This window comes from Vigna radiata, chromosome 1, assembly GCF_000741045.1.
Source record: "Vigna radiata var. radiata cultivar VC1973A chromosome 1, Vradiata_ver6, whole genome shotgun sequence".
Lineage (NCBI taxonomy): Eukaryota > Viridiplantae > Streptophyta > Magnoliopsida > Fabales > Fabaceae > Vigna > Vigna radiata.
Window position 1 is genome coordinate 1,917,894 of NC_028351.1, and position 20,343 is coordinate 1,938,236.

General features: G+C 28.5%; 2 protein-coding genes and 1 pseudogene across 2 annotated transcripts; 2 read left to right on the plus strand and 1 right to left on the minus strand.

The window, feature by feature from the left end:
• The first annotated feature begins 3,832 nt into the window (after nt 1-3,832).
• On the plus strand, nt 3,833-5,013 carry LOC106766968 (zinc finger AN1 domain-containing stress-associated protein 12). The gene is made up of 2 exons (XM_014651774.2): nt 3,833-4,017; nt 4,432-5,013. The coding sequence occupies exons 1-2, from the start codon at nt 3,910-3,912 to the stop codon at nt 4,897-4,899; spliced, it is 576 nt and encodes a 191-aa protein (XP_014507260.1). The 5' UTR covers nt 3,833-3,909; the 3' UTR covers nt 4,900-5,013.
• Nucleotides 5,014-5,247: 234 nt separating this feature from the next.
• On the plus strand, nt 5,248-7,098 carry LOC106774280 (annotated as a pseudogene).
• A 221-nt stretch (nt 7,099-7,319) lies between these two features.
• LOC106774272 (ferredoxin-thioredoxin reductase catalytic chain, chloroplastic) lies at nt 7,320-11,558 on the minus strand. The gene is made up of 6 exons (XM_014661211.2): nt 11,363-11,558; nt 10,696-10,808; nt 8,653-8,702; nt 8,411-8,482; nt 7,682-7,742; nt 7,320-7,542 (listed from the first exon to the last, which is right to left on the minus strand). The coding sequence occupies exons 1-6, from the start codon at nt 11,457-11,459 to the stop codon at nt 7,498-7,500; spliced, it is 438 nt and encodes a 145-aa protein (XP_014516697.1). The 5' UTR covers nt 11,460-11,558; the 3' UTR covers nt 7,320-7,497.
• Nucleotides 11,559-20,343: the final 8,785 nt, after the last annotated feature.

The window sequence follows — 20,343 nt, forward strand, 5'->3', positions numbered from 1 at the left end:
TGTTTTAATTTCTATTGATAAAATTTACATATTTTAAAATTTACGTGCATTTTAAAGGAAAAATATGTTTAAGTTTAAACAAGCATGTTATGTTATTATATATTATACTTTTACTTATCTGGTCCAAAAGATAACATCATTATCAAGTTCAAAATGATCCAATAAGCATGAGATTCAAGTGTGAGATGTGTATTATATATGAACACCTCTAAAATAAGGAAAAATTGATATTTATGATAATATAAACAAAATCTAGACTAAAATAAACTAAATACAGAATATAGACTATAATAAACTATAATAAGGAAAAATTGATATTTGTGTTATCTTTTACATGTAAAGTCATTACATGTGTCATCTATGTACTCAAGATGTATCTTTGTTTTGTTGTGGTAGAGTATGTGATAGAGTTATGCGAGAGGTTGAGCAAAGATTTTTATGTGAATGTTAATAGCATCAATAATATATCTTCATTAGGTGAGTGATGTAGTCACTAGACAAGTCTTATTCTAATAGGGACTCACTGAGTGAGACATACATTCGCTAAGCGAGAATATTAGTTATGAGCATGTAAATATAGTCTTTAACTCATGTGCTATATGGTGTGATTGGGTATGAATTATTTGAATGTAATGATTCTTAGGGTGGAATACTAATATGTAATGATGTGTATAAAGTGTATTGACAACGATGTTCATAATGAGATTATCCTAATTTTGCTACTATAGGACTCACATAGAGGAAGATACTTAGTTTTGAGAGTCAAAAGAAGTTCATATATAGAATCTGGTAAGAGATCATATCTCACAAATATAGAATTTATCCCAACATACTATTTGGTCGAGATGTGCCCCAACCATTATATAACTATAGTTTCTGAGAGACAGAAGTAAATGAATGATTACAGGTGCAATGTCTTAAATTTTACTCAATACACTTGTCCTCCAATAATAGAGTCAAATGTCTAGTTGTGTCTAACAAGAATAGGTATATCCATAAACATGAAACACAAAATAATAAAAAGAAAAGAAAAATTAATATAAAACTCCATTGATTATTAAAGATGTGTGTTTGTACCCTAATTGTCCTCATTATATATTACCAACTAGTTAAAATTAAAAACAAAAAATTGTCAAAGACACTTGTAGCTTTTTTTGTTCGGTTTCTTATTGTATTATTAGAGTATTAGTTTTCCCTTTTATTACCTAAAATAAAACATAACTTTAATTTAGCTTTACTTAAAATTTAGAAAATAAGATAGATAACATTTTCTAATTTTCTAAAATTCATTTATTTGAAAAAATGAGTGAAGTTTCGATACAAATCACTTAAGCTCTTTTTATATCTATCTAGTCTTATGTTTATTTTATTAAGCTTTTATTTTTCTGAATTATATATTATTTTATTTATTTTTATTTTTAATTTTTATCACATTTATTTATATTTATACTATAAATTTAATTTATTTTTATATGCATTGGTTTTGTTTATTTATTTTGTTTAATTTACCTCTAATTACATACTAATCCTATTTATTTATTACAAAGTAATTTTTGATATTTATAGTGGATAAACAAGTAGAATATGAATCCATATTTTGATAAAATGAGATTGAGTCTTATGGTTCAATCTTATGTCTTCAATGTTTGTATTATTTGTTGAATTTATTAAGATTGATATTTAAGACTTACAAATACTTTTTTTTTTTTATATTTTCTTTTTATATGTACCTGTCGTACAAATAGAAAAAAAACTTGTTAAATAAAATTTGTTTGAGAAATTATTGGTAGATTTTCTTTATATTAGATTTTCTTTAGATTAACTCATTAAGAATTTATACTATTATCCTTAAAAGATATTAATTATATAGATAGTCCTATGTTATAATATAAAACTCTTAGTATTGTACAAAATATATTTGTAATGTTTTATGAACAATTTATATATATATATATATATATATATATATATATATATATATATATATATATATATATATATATATAAAGTTACGTTATTATTAATGTTTTCTAAGAAAATCTTATTACATAAGATAAAAAAACATCAATTCTATTTTTTTTATCAAATAACAATTATTTATATAATAGTTGAAGTGATACAAGAACTAACCCAAAGGTTTTGACGACTAACTCTAGTGAAAGTTTAACGACAGTTTTGGTGAAAAATCTAATGGTAACTTTGGCGAAAAAGTTTTAAGAAAAGTCTAATGATAACTTTAATAAAGGTTTAGCAATAACTTCAATTGTTATGATATGACCATAGTCAGATAACCTTAAACACAACTCTAACATTTAAAAAAATGAGTACACTTCAACATTTAAAGAAAATAGGTGTACTTTAATCAACCTTAAAAGAAACAATAACTTAGTGGGTAAAATAAAAAAGTTCAAATTAAAACTCCTAATATCTAGAATTTTGATATCAACTTGAAATTATTAATAAAAAGAAAATAATTTTTTATTCAAATTTTATTAATCTGTACATCAATAACTTGCTATTTATGCTCCTTTAATCATTTACCTTTTCCATTTTAAACATTAGTAGAAACACATATTTTCATATTCATTTAATAAAAAAATATTTTTTGTCATAATTATTTAAAACTAAGACATAAAGTAAATAAATTTATAATTTTATTATAAAAAACTAATTTAAATTTTAAAAAATAATTAGAAAAATTTTAAGGATTAAATAATGAAATGATTTATACAAACAGGGATAAAATTGACAGAAAAATGCATACCCACAAAACAAGCAGTTATAAGAGAATTACAAAAATCAGTCCTTTATTTTATCACAATTATTTTAAAAATAAAATATAAAACAAATATTTTTATAATTTTATTATAGAAAACTAATTAAATTTAAAAATTTAATTATAAAAAGTAAAAGATAAATATTAAAATAATTTAATAACGAAATATATACACAACAGTTATAAAAACTAATCTCTTTACTGATAGATCTATTTATTAAATACATAAAACTAATAAAAACTAATCTCTTTATTAAAAGAAATATACATAAAACTAATAAAAACTAATCTCTTTACTGATAGATCTATTTATCAACAGATATAGATACATAAAACTAATATGTTTCGTAAGACATTTTTATCCACTCTACTTTTAAAAGTATAATGATGAGAATGGTGGTTTATAAGTATGCTTCTGTAATTTTATTGATTTAATTATTCACAGTTCATATTAATTATTATAATAAAAATTATAAATAGTACGAAAACTAATAAAATATAACCATTTTATGTATATATATACACAAAATTTTTTCTTTATAATTTTAATATACATTTAATAATTGTTTATTTTAATTGTTATCTTTTTTTATCAAAGACATATCATGTGTTTCCCTAGCTGTTACGTATATATAGTATACAAACTAAAATACTCATCTATCTATCTATCTATCTATCTATCTATCTATCTATCTATCTATATATATATATATATATATATATATATATATATATATATATATATATATATATATATATATATATATATATATATATATATATATATATATAACATNATCTATCTATCTATATATATATATATATATATATATATATATATATATATATATATATATATATATATATATATATATATATAACATGTAGAAATTGGAAAGAAAACCAAATAAAGATATTACAAAAAGAGTAAAAAAAAGAAACTATATGACACGTATGTAGCCGCCAGGTTGGAAGTCCAGAATGTTCTTTTTGTATCGCAATGGCTGACTTAAGCTCCAAGCCAATCCCAAAGCTATAAATACCTCTTTTCTTTTCTTCTTTCCCAATTCATTCTCTTCAATTCAACGTTTATCGATTTTTCCTTCTTTCGCAAAAACTCAAAAACCCTAACAATGGCATCAGGCGGAACCGAAGCCTTTCCAGATTTGGGTAAACACTGCCAGCACAGCGATTGCCACCAACTCGATTTTCTTCCTTTCACATGCCAAGGTTGCCAAAAGGTAATTCAACTTTCTCTTCTTCTACCATCAAAAGTTAATTGCAATACTTTATTCAATATGTTTAATTTCATCATACAAATTTCAATTTTGCTTATGTGATTTTCAGAAATTAATAGTTCTATGTTCTAAATATGGGTTTTCAGTTCTCAAAGTGTTTTTGATCATTTGCGCTTTTTGTTTGGTTTTCCCCCAAAATAGTAGTCTTTTTATTCTTAGACCAAAAGATTGTCAATAATCAAAATAGAGGTATAATACAAACAATTCATAAAAAAATATATACATAACTGTTTGTCATCTATCTCTTTCCATAGCAATCACATGTAATAAATTGTATTCAGAAGATGGATACATGAAATTTCTCTTAATCTGAAATGTTTGTAAACCAACAACACTAACATGGCTGCAATTTGACAGGTGTTTTGTTTGGAGCACAGATCCTTTAAGTCCCACGCGTGCAAGAATTCCGACCACAACAGCAGAAAAGTGGTTGTCTGCGAAACGTGTTCCATGTCCATTGAGACCACAGGATATGTGGGACAGGAAGAGGATGCAATCTTGAAGAAGCACCAAAAGTCTGGGAACTGTGATCCCACCAAGAAGAAGAAACCCATTTGCCCTGTCAAGCGCTGCAAGGAGGTTTTGACTTTCTCCAACACCAGCACCTGTAAAACTTGCCACATTAAGGTGTGCCTCAAGCACCGTTTCCCTGCTGATCATGCTTGCAGCAGAGGAGTTTCAGCTTCTTCCTCCTCTGTTGCTGATGGTGGATGGAAGAATCGATTTTTGGCTGCTTTAGGTTCAAGGGCTGGACAGAACTGTGCCAAAACTGGTTCATCTCGTTCTACCTCTCCTCCTAGCACTCCTTCTGTCAAGGCCTATTGAATGCTATTTGCTTTGAATGATTTCAGAGTGGTTTGATGGAATGTTGTATTGTGTTCCATTCCATTGCAATTTGAATGTTTATATTTACAGCATAAACTACGATATTTATTCAGATGTCGTGTGGTAGCACACATCATTGTTCCCATTTAAACTAGGCTCATAAGTATCTGTTCAATGTACATCCTTGCTTATCAAAACAAATACTAAAAGGTTCAATTGCCATTCACACAATTCACGATGGTTCTCAATCTTCTTTAATATATAATAGTTTTATAATACTTGGTCATTACAATAGAAGGAGCTTCAAACTTCATAACTTGTGATCAAAGAAGGCATATTTCTTCCCAGGTAGTAATACCAGATATAAGCAAATTAACCCACTCTTCACTTTTGATTTGTATCTGTAGACCTTCAGAAAAGCACCTTACGTATTTTGTCTCGCGACTTTTCATTTCCAACATAATCTCTTCTCCAAAACTTGATTACACGTGTGAGAATTAGACGTTGCCAAATGTTAAATTTTGAGGTGTATAAGATTAATAAAAAATGCAACGTGTTAAACGGTGCTTCTACTCGGTTTTGTTTTTATGTTTGATTGATTTTAAAAATTTTCTACTGTGATGGTTTAAAGTATATATTTTATAGATAGATTCTACCTATACAGAATAAATATACATATAAAATACGTTCTTATTTAAGATATAAATATAAATAAAAAGTTCGGACTAAAAACCATTACGTTCTATTAACACTTTACTCACATTCAACATACTAAACAAACAATTCAGCTGAATCAGAATTCGGAAGCAAGATACGTCAGAAAAGAAAACATCAGCGTCTCGGTCATCCACGTTTCTACCGAAACATATATATAGGGAAAAAATTTACCATGGCTCGTCGTCGTCGTGTTGGAAAATTCTGAATTCGCGATTGCTACTAGAATCTTCCTTTTTTATTCATTGTGTATGATTGAATATTCTTCGAATCTATTCTCAGTTTTCAATTTTTCACGAAACTGAGAACCATATCGGAGTATCCATGGCATCAGGTGGAACCGAAACTTTTCCAGATTTGGGTAAAAACTGCCAGCACCGCGATTGCAACCGCCTCGATTTTCTTCCTTACATCTGCGACGGTTGCCAACGGGTAATTATTCATCTTTCTCTTCTCATTGCATCCAAGTTGATTACAAAACCTTCTGCATCATTTCTGCACTCGAAACCTAATTTTATTTTCTTTATCACTCAACCAAACAATGTATGTCTGCAAACAAGATATCAGTGCCCTAATATGGAACTTTAAATAAATGAATAATTGTTTAAAAAAAAAGTCACTGTAGAAGCAGGATAGAATTTGTTTAAAAAAAATAGAAAATTGTTCATTTTATTTAAAAATAACCGAAAATAAGTCGGTAGATTTTGTTTAATTATTTTTAGTCAGATTAAAATTGTAAGAAAATAATTTATAATATGAAGCAATTTATTTTAAGAATTTAATCAGTAGATGGTGTAAAATTCATAAACAAAAATATTATTACCAATAAAATACAACATACTTCGTAAACAGCTATTAGTAATAATCACATTAATCTGAAATGGGCAGCACTAACACCACAGCAATGGTAGGTGTTTTGTTCGGAGCACAGATCCTACAAATCCCATGCGTGTCCGAAATCTGACCTAAGCAGAAAAGTGATTGTTTGCCAAACATGTTCCATGTCCATTGAGACCACCGGCTACGTGGGACAGGACGAGGATGCAATCTTGGAGAAGCACCACAAGTCTGGTAACTGTGATCCCACAAAGAAGAAGAAACCCATTTGCCCTGTCAAGGGTGCAAGGAGATTTTATCAATATCCAACACCAGCACATGTAAAACTTGCCACCTGAAGGTATGCCTCAAACACCGTTTTCCTTCTGATCATCCTTGTAGCAGAGGAGTTTCAGCTTCTTCATCTTCAGCTGCTAATGGTGGGATGAAGAATTTTCTTAGCCGCTTTTGTTTCAAGAACAGAACAACAGAAAAGGCCTAGAGCCAGTGCAGCTCCTTCTGTTAAGGTCCTTTGAATATATTGCTTTTATGTTATGATTTTTAAATGGTTAGATGGCAATGTCATTATTTTTTTTTTGGAATGTTCAAAATTACATCATAAACTACAATATTGGGATTTGTTTTATTAAGATCCCATGTGGTAGCACACATCAACGCTCCCATTTAAGCTAATGTCATAAATAGCACCTTTGCAATGTACAGCCTTATTTATGAACAGAAATACTAATAGATTTTCTTTGTCATGCATATACTATTGATGGTTACTGGCCTCATTGAATGATTCTCTCTCTTCCATTCCATATTTCTCAATTTATATATTATTCTGTAGTCAGTGTGAGATTTCCGTATTTCTCATCCGCAGCAAAAAGTAAAGGAATGATGATGCGACTGAAATTTGATAGGAATGCAGATAAAAAAAATTACATATGATTTTTGGTAAATACAAATATAATGCCTACATATCATTACACCTTTCTTTTGACTTGTCTTTCAAAGCATACAGCTCGTAACAACTAACAAGTAACTCAATGCACAATATTCTGTGTGTTACATATTAGCTGTTGATTCTTTAATTTCCTCCAACGTGATAACCTGCAAGGCAAGAAGACGAATTCAAGAGGAGAAAATAGCATGTTTTAATAAACTATGTACGTGCTGCTAAATGATGGAGATAGCACTTTCAGCTAACAGTTTAAAATTACAATTTGAACAAACTGAATTAAAGAATTACCTGTTCGTCGCCAGCAAAGTCGTTATCAGGAGTGAGAAATAGCATGCAGTGGCATTCCTTCCTATCAAACAAAGTTGTCACGAATTGAAAATCAATATCCGAGATGCACAATTTAGGACTTAAGTTTTTTCTCATCAATATTTCATAACCAAAAACAATACAATATACAAGCGCTTTCAAGGCACAAAAACAGACCACTGGAGATATTATTTAGTATATAATTCAGCAACCAAACTTACACTGCATGAAAAAAATATAAACAGGCGATCAGGTTTCAAACCTGATAACAATGTCCTCACAACAGTTTTTAGCCAACTTGCTCAACTAGCTACCTCTAGAACAAATACGCATTTACAAAATAAATAAGATCATGTCTACAATGTTCTTTGATATGGTTCTTTATACGTAAAAGAAAAAAAATAAAGAATGTTAAACAAAAATTCCACATTTGTAAAAAGTCATCAAGTTTCCAGTTTGCTTTATCTATACTTCTCTAAAGAGTACAGACAAGTCTCAAGCTTCTGGTATTATAATCAATGCATAACTTCTGCCACGAATGGTATGTGTGCTATTGTGCTGTGCGGGTTTCAAAACACTATTAATACTACTAATCATAAATTAAACTAATAGAAACATGTCATAAAACTTGGTCATTACATCAAATTCATAAGAATGAGATCAAAGAAGGGATATTCTTTTCCATGTAGTAATACTTCCAGATATACATACCTCTCTCTCATGGGAACACAAGGGCAATTCCAAAATCCTTGCGCAGCCTCAGCAGCTTTATCGTCATAATGCCTAAAATACAATGATTTTGGGCTTAGACTGGGAAAGTTAGAAGACATCAATACTGCCAGAACTATACTATGCAGACAAATTCTGCTTGACATCAAACTATACAGCCACACTGCCAGAACTATACTACGAAGACAAATTCTGCTTGACAAGCTAAAAGAACAGGTATCTACCGGCAAGGGCACAGTGGTGCACCCAATGAATCTTTATGGTCAGCCAACCCCTGTTCCAAAATAGAAATAATATAAGGAAGAAAGGTTAACTAATCAAATATGGTGATATGTATGTAGACTCTCGTACGTCATTCTCCAGATTAAAGTACGTTTTATTACTGAAATATAATATAGTCCATCAAATCACAGTCTATGAAACTATTTCTCAAATGGTGTAACTTCATTCTAACTTGTCAACGTGATAGTTCAATTTTTCCCTTCATTTTCCAAGCTCTTTTTCAGAAAGCCTTAATATGACCATTGAATCATAATTTAGGAAACTCATTTTCATGTCAATCTCCGTCGTTGAAATTATTTTTCCTTTATTTTCCTGATTTTCCCTTTTGATAAAGCCTTTATATGATCACCATCAGAATGCACCTCAATTTTCACGTTTTCAACTGTGCGGATTCTAGATTAGAAATGCGATCTTATGCATCAACAGTATTAAATGAGGCTAGATAACTTATTTGGCTGTCTATTCTCAATATTCCACATTTCAAACCATGGAACCTACTGAATTTCAGTTCCAAGTTCAATTCTTTAGTGTCATTTTCTGCCCGCCACATGCAAAAGTTGCATTTTGTATAAAAAAGACGACTTAATCACGTGCATTAAAACCAGAGAACGATTATGACAAGGGGCATGAATATGATAATGTTTAGAATGAGCTATGGTGAGATAATGCTTCCTTTCCTGTCTTACACACTCAATATTTGGAGTAGGTGGACCTTAATAACGGAGAAAAGTATCTACTTTCTATTCACAGGATTCAAATCAAAGACCTTACTTAACAGTAACCAAGGTCCTTGTCACTCGGGCGAAGCTGAGAAATTGCTGTTTTTGGGTCAATAATTTAATACAAAATATCAAGTTTAGTAATTAAATGCCAAAAGCTTTTTATATAAAAAGCAACTAGTGCTTTGGCGAAAATCATTAGAAAAGTTCATCAGATATTAACATTATCAACTTCCCTAAAGTGTAACTCTGAAATTCAGAGGTTGACCTGTATATTAAAATGGAACAGCAAGAAAAAACAAACACAGAAGTCAGAAGGGTCCCAAAATGCTGACAAAACTCCTAGCCTCCAAATTAACTCAACAGTGACCTAAACAATGACCTGATCCCTTCTTCTCCACAGATCAACTTCCTTACATTTATCCCACACTTTGATGATGATACCAGAATCATTCCCCCACCAATCAACAGCCTCTTCTTGGTCTTTTCTCTGCTGTTGCAGATTTTTCCTACAGTCCCCCATCTACCTCCCTTCTCTACATTCAGCTCAATCTACCCCTTTGACCCATTCCTCTCTGTTGAAGACAGCCCATGTTGTTTTTTCTTCCGATTCTAGTATTGGGCTAAGGGTGTGTATGACTAAGAAAAGATAAAATGAAGATTGTAAACCTAAAAAACACAAAACCACCTTGGAAAATCTTGATTTAGAACAGGAAAATCGTGAACATCTAAGAGAAGGAAGCTGAAGTTGAGTTTCTAAATTACAAAAGTAACCAATCTCTTTATTGTCCATGAATTTCTGCTTAAGTGCAAAAGAAAAAATAATTAACTTTGAAATATGCACAAAATTTACAAGTAATTTTGTTCAATATTATATATTTAAAGTAATTTTTCATCGTCTCTAAATCTTACTATTGACAACCTTGCCTAGTATACATCTATGTACGTTGCACTTGATATGTTACTAAAAAAAGTATAGATCCCACAAAAAAAAAAACTTAAATTAAAGTCGAGATGGTCTCTTTATAAATTCCTAACAGTGAATATGAATTTACTTTTAAGTGCACCAATACTAACAATAACAAACCGCCAATTACTTTCACTTCTTACGAAATTGCACAACTTCCTCATGTTAAAAGACTTACTATCTCCGGATGAGAGGTTGTTTGGCAATACCATCCAATCAATTTAAAAGGTATATTACGTATTATAATAATTGGAATCCAAATTAATAAGCTAATAATATGCCAAAGAAAGAAGCTGTACCTTGATGACAACTGAAGTTACTCCCTTGTCAACACAAAAGTATGTTCCTGACTTACGAGCGTACTGCTCTGAGAACTTCCTCATAATTTCAACGGATTTATCAGAAGGTTCCACTGAAAGAATAAGAAAATTATTCCGACTGAAACGCAATGTTAACAAATCATCAAATTGAAAGCAAACAGTTGCCAAATTAGGCAGCAGAATTAAAAAAAGTTCATGGAAGCAAACAAAAACTAAAAAAACGATATCATAGTTTATCAAATTTAATAAATGTAAACGAAAAAAAAAAAACATGATTTATCCTTATAAAAACCAGCCCACAGTCCACAGACAGCTCACAAGCATTTCTTCCACAAGTTCCCTGTTCTGCCAAAATCCAATACCCTTTCAAATTAGAACAAAATGAACCTCAATCCCCCAAAACCCAATTCAAGTGTCACAAATTTCCTTGTAATAACATAAAGAGGAAATGAAAAATCCGAATTTCAGGATTTAGTGAGTGAGCATTTCCACAAACACTTTCTGGACGAAGCAGCAATGAAACTACACATATGCACGAGAAGAATTGGGGCTCATAAACACACAATTGGGATGCTGGGAAACGAATCGAATACAATTGGGTGATGAAAAGGGGAGAGAGAGTGCACTACATTGGAAAGAATTCTACCTCGAGCTCGAACAAGAAGGGGGTTGCGGTTGCGGCCGCGGAACGGGGTTGCGACGGAGGGAGCGGCGAGGGAGAAGGCGGAAGCTTGGGTGGTCATTGGCGTAGATTTTGTTGAGCGAGAAAAGGGAAAAGATTTGTTGTGTGGCTCCCAGATTGTGTGAGGAGGAAAAACCAAACCGAACAGTACCTGTGCTCTGCGTTTTATATGTTTTTATCTTAATTATTTTAGGTTATTTTTCTTTATGTTGTAATCCATGCACATAAAAATTTATTTTATTATTTCAGTTTTATGTGTTTTATAGCATGTTTAGAAACTCATTAAAAATAGATTATTTATTTTACTAAAGTCTAAAAAAAAATCAATTATGCACACTATTAGGCTAGTAAGTGATCTCAAATTTAAATTATGTTAATATGTCATTAGTTTCTTTCCTACAAGCTTTTTTTTTTTTAAAATGAAAGGAATATAAAATTGGGATATGATAATATTTTTTATATATAAGAGATTATTAATATTAATATTAATAGTATGGAATAAGAAAAGTTGGAGAAGTGAGCGGAAGCCACTCATTGTAAAAATATCTAGATGGTTGATGACGTTGAAGGTTTTGAAGTTCTAAATCCAACCATTATTCATTCTTTTCTCTCTTCAATTTCTTATCCACAATCCACCTCATCACCAATCCCCTTCACCATTTCCATCATTCCAAACTTAGATGCTATTATCAGAGTTGTTTTCTTCATCAATTTTTTAAGGAGTTATATATATATTCTCTAATGAGAAAGTTCAAATGCATAATGTATTTCAATTTTTTTTATATATGAAATACTAATTGGTAAAATTCAATAAAAAAAAATCATTAGGTATGAAAACATTAGTTTTTCAAATTAAGTTCTTATTTATTATTCTTCATTTTCATTACAATGTAATTATGTTATGATGTATACCCTATATATTAAACAACAAAGTAGAATTAGTTCTAAAAATGAAATAATATTACATATTACTTAAAAAAAAGAGTAAAATAATGTGATAAACACACAATATAATAATATTTAATGACACTTCATGAGTTTGTATCATTTATGAGGATGTTTTAAATTGAAGATGTATAAAAATCATATTACCTAATATATTTGTAATATGTTAACAACAACACTTGTAAGCGAGTAAATGTGTTTCATTGAGTGAGAAAAAGTTACATACAATTATATATAATATACTAAAGTGTTTGATTAATTATAAACCTTTGCCAAAACATAATTCTTAAAAATTACTAAAGTGTTTGATTAATTATGAATATAATATTCATGAAAGTATTTATATAATTTAAAAAAAAACACATAATATATGTATTGAAAATTTTAATTATTGATCTTTCCAAATCACTAATATAATAGTTTTAGCCTCAAGTATTTTTTTTAATTCAATAACAAAAATAATTTTGTAAGAATATAGCAAAAGACATTAAAGAAATATCGTTTATCCCATATTTTGAAAAAAAAAACAAAACATGACAAATAAATATTTTAAACTTCATATTTTATAAACTACACTAGTAAAAATATTATGATAACAAAATATAATGAAACTATAATTATAAAAAATAAATACAAATTATTTTTACAATTTAATTATTGATATTTTTATTTATTTAATTTAAAAAATTAGTTGTTAAGAAACTGAAAAAAAAAACATCAGACATGGAATCTCTTTTATACAGGTTTTAGTAGATGTTTTTTATTATTTAATCTAGAAAAATGATGAAATTTTACAAACGATTAAATTTAAATAAAAGATAACTTAAAGAATAAAAATGGAAATAAAAATTAAATAAAAAATAAGAATTCCATATAGATATAAATTATTAAAAATCACCACTTCCTTAGAAGGAATGTGATGTTTCCAAATTTTTGACACATTGATTTTATTAAAAGAAAAACATATTTAGCGGTTTTTCATGGTATTTGCATTATAATTCTAAAATTCTGAATGCTAATTTTTAAAATCGACTTATCTAATATTATTTTATCATTAATTTTAAATTTATTTTTTAGTTAAAGCAAGGTCAAGCATCACTGATTTATAGAATCTAAATATGTCTAATTAAAAATCAACACATAAGCCTAAATTTCGTGCACACTTTCTTGGAAATTCATGTTAACATGTTTTATTTATTTTTCATACCTTTGACATTATGACTTTTTTCTTAATCGCAGATATAAATTAATTAAAATTTATTTAAAAAACTATTATTCTCAATAAATATTTTTCTATTCACAAAATATAGAAATTAAAGTGCGAAAACACTTGAAAAGGAAATATTATTATCTAGTAATGATGATAATCTACACTAGTTTAGTGCTTTTTTACTATTATCATTAGTGAATTGATATAATACTTCTTAGTTCCTCGAAGAAAAAAAAAATATATTGAAAATAAGATATGAATAAACTCCAGTAAGAAAGTAGAAACTAATTCTCATAAAAAATTTTACACTATTTATATATTACTTATTTTAAAAATTTTTATAGAACTTTTAATCCACATTTAAAATTCTCATATTATTTTTATTAGGTTTAGAGTTTTATGTTGTAAAATTTAAAATATAGTTAATATATATAGTTTTGCATCTATTTTTCTTTTATACGAGTTCTATAATTTCAATTAAAATATTAATTTTTATCCAAAGAAACATATTGATCTTTTCGAACAATTAAAGAAAAAAAGAAATAACATTTTAGCTTAATTAATCATATATCTTTTATTATATATCTAATTTCAATTTGCACCGATTTTTGACTTTGGATGCTTTAGAGGCTCTCAAATCATATACCTTATTTTCCAATTCTTGCAGCCATAGAAGCAATTCAAATTCAGAAAGCTTGACTTTGACTGAAGTCAAATATTGAAAATAAAGAACAGTGAAAAAAATCAGACTTTCTTTCTTATTAAACAGCCACATAATTCTTGCTACGCGTTTTATAGATCAAATACAGACAAAGTTAAAGTTTACTATGTAAATTTCCGATTTTATGAAATTAAATTAAATTTAAATTTATTTTCTTAAAATATGTTATATAATTTATTATTAAATTGTTGAAAATTCAAAATTTAAATCTCACAACAAATAAAAATGAAAAAAAATAAAATATTATATAAAGTATGAAAACTCATTACCCTATTGTTTCTTATATAATTGAATAAAATCCAAGAAATGGTTTCAGAAAGTCTTGATCACATCATCCAAAACATTTAGTCTTATACTTAAAATGTCTGATACTAAGTATACTGATAAGATTAAATTAAAGTTAAAATTCTACCTTGTAATGTCATATATTTGGTGTTAAGTCAAAACATTAGTTGTACAACATTATTCCTGTGTTTGATAAAGCTAGTACCACTTAACTAATTCTAAATTGTTATTATTTACTGTTAGCATTTTCTGCATTAACAGTTGTTTTAGCTTAATTAATTAGCATGTCAATTTGACTTCTTTGTGCTTTTACAGTAATAGTGAAAGAAGCCATTAATTTCATGCACCATGGAAAAGAAAAAGGCTACACTATCTCTAAAAAGTCAATTAACTTAATGTACATTTAGAAAAAGAAAAAAAAATAGATTAATAGGTTAGATGATATAATAAAAAAATGGATAATAAATATAAACAAAATCAGAATGCATGTAGTATATACACTTGATAATGATTTACGTAGTAACGATTTGATATATAACTAGTAATTAAAGATATACACAAGAATAATTTTTGAGATAGAATATAATATTATTTATAAAATTTGGATTTAATCTTAACAAAATTTTGAAAAATCAATTTATTGAACTAACAACCAGGTGTAATATATTCGATATATTTTTCTTATTTTATACAAAATACTGCAAAAATATTAATAAGAATTATCACTTTATTAATACTAAGAAAATACTTCATAAATGAATTAAAAATTAAAAATATATAGTGTAGCTGAATGCAAGAAGACATGAAAAATACTGAAGGTTGAAATATTAAATTATTCTAAAATTGTAAGAATAATGATGATAAATTTCCCATGCATGAGACTTAACATTAATGACATAGGACAAATTTCGAGACAAAAGAAATCATGAAGATCATTCAATGTGTAGATGTCATTATGAAGCATGCGACACACTGGTATAACTATAGTAACTGTTGCTCCTACAAGGGTACTTCTAGATCATTAAATAAGTATTCTGATGCATTAATTATAATGGAAACATAAAATAAATAGATCTCTGAATCACTATTAATAATTATATAAAATTCTCAATCCCACATACAAATAGTAACATTCTGGGGTTTGATATATCTTCCAAAACGACCGAACAAAAGACCATCGATCTGGTTTATATTCTGTGTGTTATTATCATTATCAGTAAAAAAATATTCCACATCGATCTTCATCTCAATATATAGTTCAGTTTATTTAATTTTCAGCAAATGAACCTTGAAGTACAAAGAAAACGTAAGCATAATCAAACGGAAAATTCTACCAATCATACAAAACATCCCGATACGAGAAACAAAAGGGTCAGAAACTCAATAGTTGTTCGTGAAAATCCTTCTGAAATCTTTCAGATGGGTTAAACTTCTCTAGAACTTCAAGAACTTGTGACATACTACACATTCAATATCGTTCTTCTCATATCCATGTGATCGTTTCCAGACAAGTAATCTCAGATATTAAACTGTAACCAACACCATGAGATAGATCTAACAGAAAATTCGAATTTAATTAACATAAGCTCTAAACATTGAAGGGATGATGATCATATATCATTCCAATCACTAAACACAATACATAGATATACGAGAGAGTTCATACAAAGAAGGAAAGTTATAAAGTTATAAAAACCACAATATATTAGTAGTCCAGCTAAACAAAAAAGATAACAAACTCACAAACTGTTCACTTTTGATCACTTTTCAGATACAACTTTTCAGATACAACAACAAAAGATAAACCCTAGATACGTAAACATGAAAGGAAAGAAACCCACCTGAAGGAAAACGGTTTACAAAAGGAAACAATAAAGTAGAGTAGAGAAATCAACTTGCTTGACGAAGCAAGTTAATTATAATGATCGGACCACGACGCTTGATTCCCCAGAAAGAGAGAGATGAAAAAGAAGGAAGAGAGAGACCGGTGGCAGCAGCAGCAGCAGCAGTATAGTAGTAGTAGATTTTAGTTTCTTATTGGTTCCATGAGTTTGAGTTTGGTGGTGGTGGTGATGAGAAGGTGGAGAAGAAGTAATAATGATGACGGTGGATTTAGGTTCGTGGGGTGGTTGAGGGCTAAGGAGAAAAGAAGGGAGAAGGTGATGATGATGTGGGCACAATGATGGCGATAGAGAAGATAGCAGAGGGACATGATGATTTCTGGCGTTGAAACAGAGGCAGAAGAGGTTCAAGGATGTTTATGTTATTGTTCTCTCTCTCTCTCTTTATCAATCTCTGACATGGTGGAGAGTGGATCCATTTATGAAACCTATATCAGCTATCTACTACACAGTAATCTATTCTATGCCGCTGTAAAGTCAATTAAATAATAATCTCATTCTGCATAATTCTCTCTGCCAACGTGCCTATGTTGCACACACTTTCCTACACAACCACAACTATTTTATCTTCCCTTACCTTTTCCATGCCTGCAAAATAACACACCTTATTAGCCTCTGTAACATTCTTTATGTATATGCTTCATAATGCTATATATGTAATTTTTTCTTTCTATATCTATATATGTACTCAATATATTTTATTATTATTATTAAAAATTATGGGTTGGAGATCAACGGTTTAATGTTTGGTAAATTTCGAAAAAATTTAGATATTATTTTTTATTTTAAGTTTTGATGGATAGTTCATTTTAATTTGAAAATTAATGTATTTTGATCTTAAAGTTAGTAAAAATTTGATAATTTAAATATTAATGATATAATAAATATAAAATTAACTATCTATTTATTTTAAATTTATATAAAGAGATTTTTGAGTGTTTTAATCAATAACCATTTAATTATGATTCAGAAAATCACACTTTATTTTTAAGGGTTTAATATTGATTAGCTTGGTTTATTAATTATTTAGTCTAGTAATAACTTTTTTTTACTTTTTACTAACAGTCAACCATCTTAATGATTGAATATTATACAGTACAATCGTATTAAAATAAAAATATTAAGTATGATTGATTTTTCAAGAAAATTAATAAAATAATAATAATAATAATAATAATAAAATATAATTTATACAAGGGATTAACCATCTTTTTATAAGAAAGATCGATAAGTTTTTTATCAGCAAAATAAGATAAAAGATTTAGATTCAAACTTAAATATAAAAAAGAATTAAATATTTATGTTTTTAATTAACCATGTGGAAGAATTTCTTAAGCATATGGGTTTTACTTTGTTGATGTATATATGCACCGTTAAGGACTCTTTAGATGTATATGTGATTGTCATATATTTATAACTCTTTTTATCGTTATCTTTGATTAGAAAATCTATTGAAAGTTATCATATCGTAGAAGAATGCAAATAAAAAAGTAATTTTTCTAGTAAATTTAGACAATTCTAGTGAATGTGTTCAAAAAATTTGTTAGAGATTGAATTGTTATCAACTTTATGAATTGACATAAAGTTGTTCTGACGTGAAAAAAAAAATGCTTACACTTCACTCAAGTGAGGATTGTTTTTAGTGAAGGATCCTTGTCATGTCTGTAAGAAAATTTAATATAATTTTTATTTATTTGTTTCTCACTAGCTATTTCAATTGAAAAGAGTTTGTTTATTATTTATTTCAATAAGAAGAGGAAAAAAAAGTACAGCAGAAAAAGTGGACGATAACTAGCTAGTAGAGTAGAAATAAAATAGACAAAGTTATTGTTTAAAAAGAAATAGGAGAAAATAATCTTTGAAAAATAATTATATAAAAAAGGCTTCTTATACCATAAAAAATAATTAAAAGTTTTATTCAGAATATTTTAAATTTTGTGTATAAAATATAATTATTAATTTTACGTGTGTTTGTTAATATATGGAAAAAACATGTAAAAGAAACAATAAAAGAATTTAACACACACTTGTATAAGTATAAGACTATACAGTCAAAAAATAGTTTAAAAAAATTAATTTGATTACTCGTATCAATTATATATGCAAGTAACGAGGTCTTAACTATTTTATTTTTCAATTATATATAAATAAAAACACTGAAATTATAGAAAAATAATATTTTTTAAAGTCATCTCTTTCGTTTTTATGATAAATATATGATAACTTTGTAATAATAAAGTTGTTTAGTTTTAATAGAATTATTATTATTTTAAAAATAACAATTTTCTTCATTTTCATATCAGTTTTTCTTTTCACACATTTCGTTTTTAATATTTTTTCCTTGAAGCAGAATAAAGCCAAAAATATAAAGCTTTCTTGGTATGTGGACCATCCTAATATCCTCTTGTCGACCTAACAACAATGCATTTTCTCCCGTAATTTTTTTCCTTCCTCTTAATTCAATTTTTTATTCATACAAAATATTAAATATTATTAGCCATTATAAAGTTACAAGACTAAATTAGTTAACAAAAAATAAATTACACCTTAAGCACTAGTTATTATTTTCAAGCATAGGTTAAGTGTATGTAAAATATAATTCCTCTTAAAAGTGACAACTCCAAATATATAATGTGTATTTTGGTTTTAAAATTGACATAGACACGTTATAGTTAAACTTTTTCTCAATAAATGATAGCATATAACTAAACTTTTTGTGCGTCTGATCTATCAAGTTTTGACCAATCTCTCAAACAAAAGCAACTCCTATATTTGGGTTAGGCTAAATTTCAATTCAATGTTTGGTTAATTATCACAAAAAAACAGGACCTAATATATAATTTTTATATTTTCTTAACAAATTAATATTTATTTGTAACTCAATGAATTGACATGCTGATTAATCACTATTAAAGCATTGAAAATCATTCATTCAAGCTCATTGTCAAATTTTTACATTATGATTATGGCCAAATGAATCTGTACAAGTTTTTTCTATTAAATAGACTATCATTATTAGTCTCCAAATCAAGGGTTAAATAGACTACCATTATTAGTCTCCAAATCCGTACATTGTGATTATACATGTCAGGGTCACACCTAACCGACGTCTATAGTCTGACCAGGTATGTGAAAAGTCATTCCTTTCCGCCAACTAGACATCTCGTCCCGCCAAGCCAACATCTATATATAACACAAATATTAATTTTTAAATCGAATGAACGTCACATTAGTGAGGCGCCCAACGTATATGCGATTATAAGCATTGGGTTTGTGGGCAACTGACGTCTAGATTCTTGTTAAATTATTGATGCGAGCTAGCAATTTTCGAACCAACAATTTGATCGTCTTCCTTCGCCTTTTGTCTCGGCTGCATTGCATTTCCAGGTGCGTTTGATCTCTTGTGAACCATTAAAATTGTTTTTACTCCGACTAAAGTAATTTATGATGTATTATCTTTCATTTGAACCGATTAAAATGAATTTTCGTTGTGTTTTGGTGCAATTTTTCTAATGTCTTTGGGTAGCGTAGTACACCTTCTCCCTTTGCTAGTTTCCTCGTAAGAAAAACTTGTGTTTTTAAAATCTCTTATTGCATTCCAACCTAAAGTAGAACCTGGGTCCTTTCATAGTGTCATTTCCACCGCCAATGAAAAAGAATATTGTGAGAATACACCGTATTCTCACCGTATTCTTTTTCATTGGCGGTCGGAATGGACCTAAGCAACGATCCAGGTTTGTCTTTGGGTTGAAATACCATAAAAGATGCAAAAGACGCAATTTTTTCCTACGAGAAAACTAGCAAAGGAAGGAGGTGCAATTATGCTACCCATAATTACATGTTTTACACGGGGTCAGAGTTGGGGGTCCGTGGGTCGGGGGTC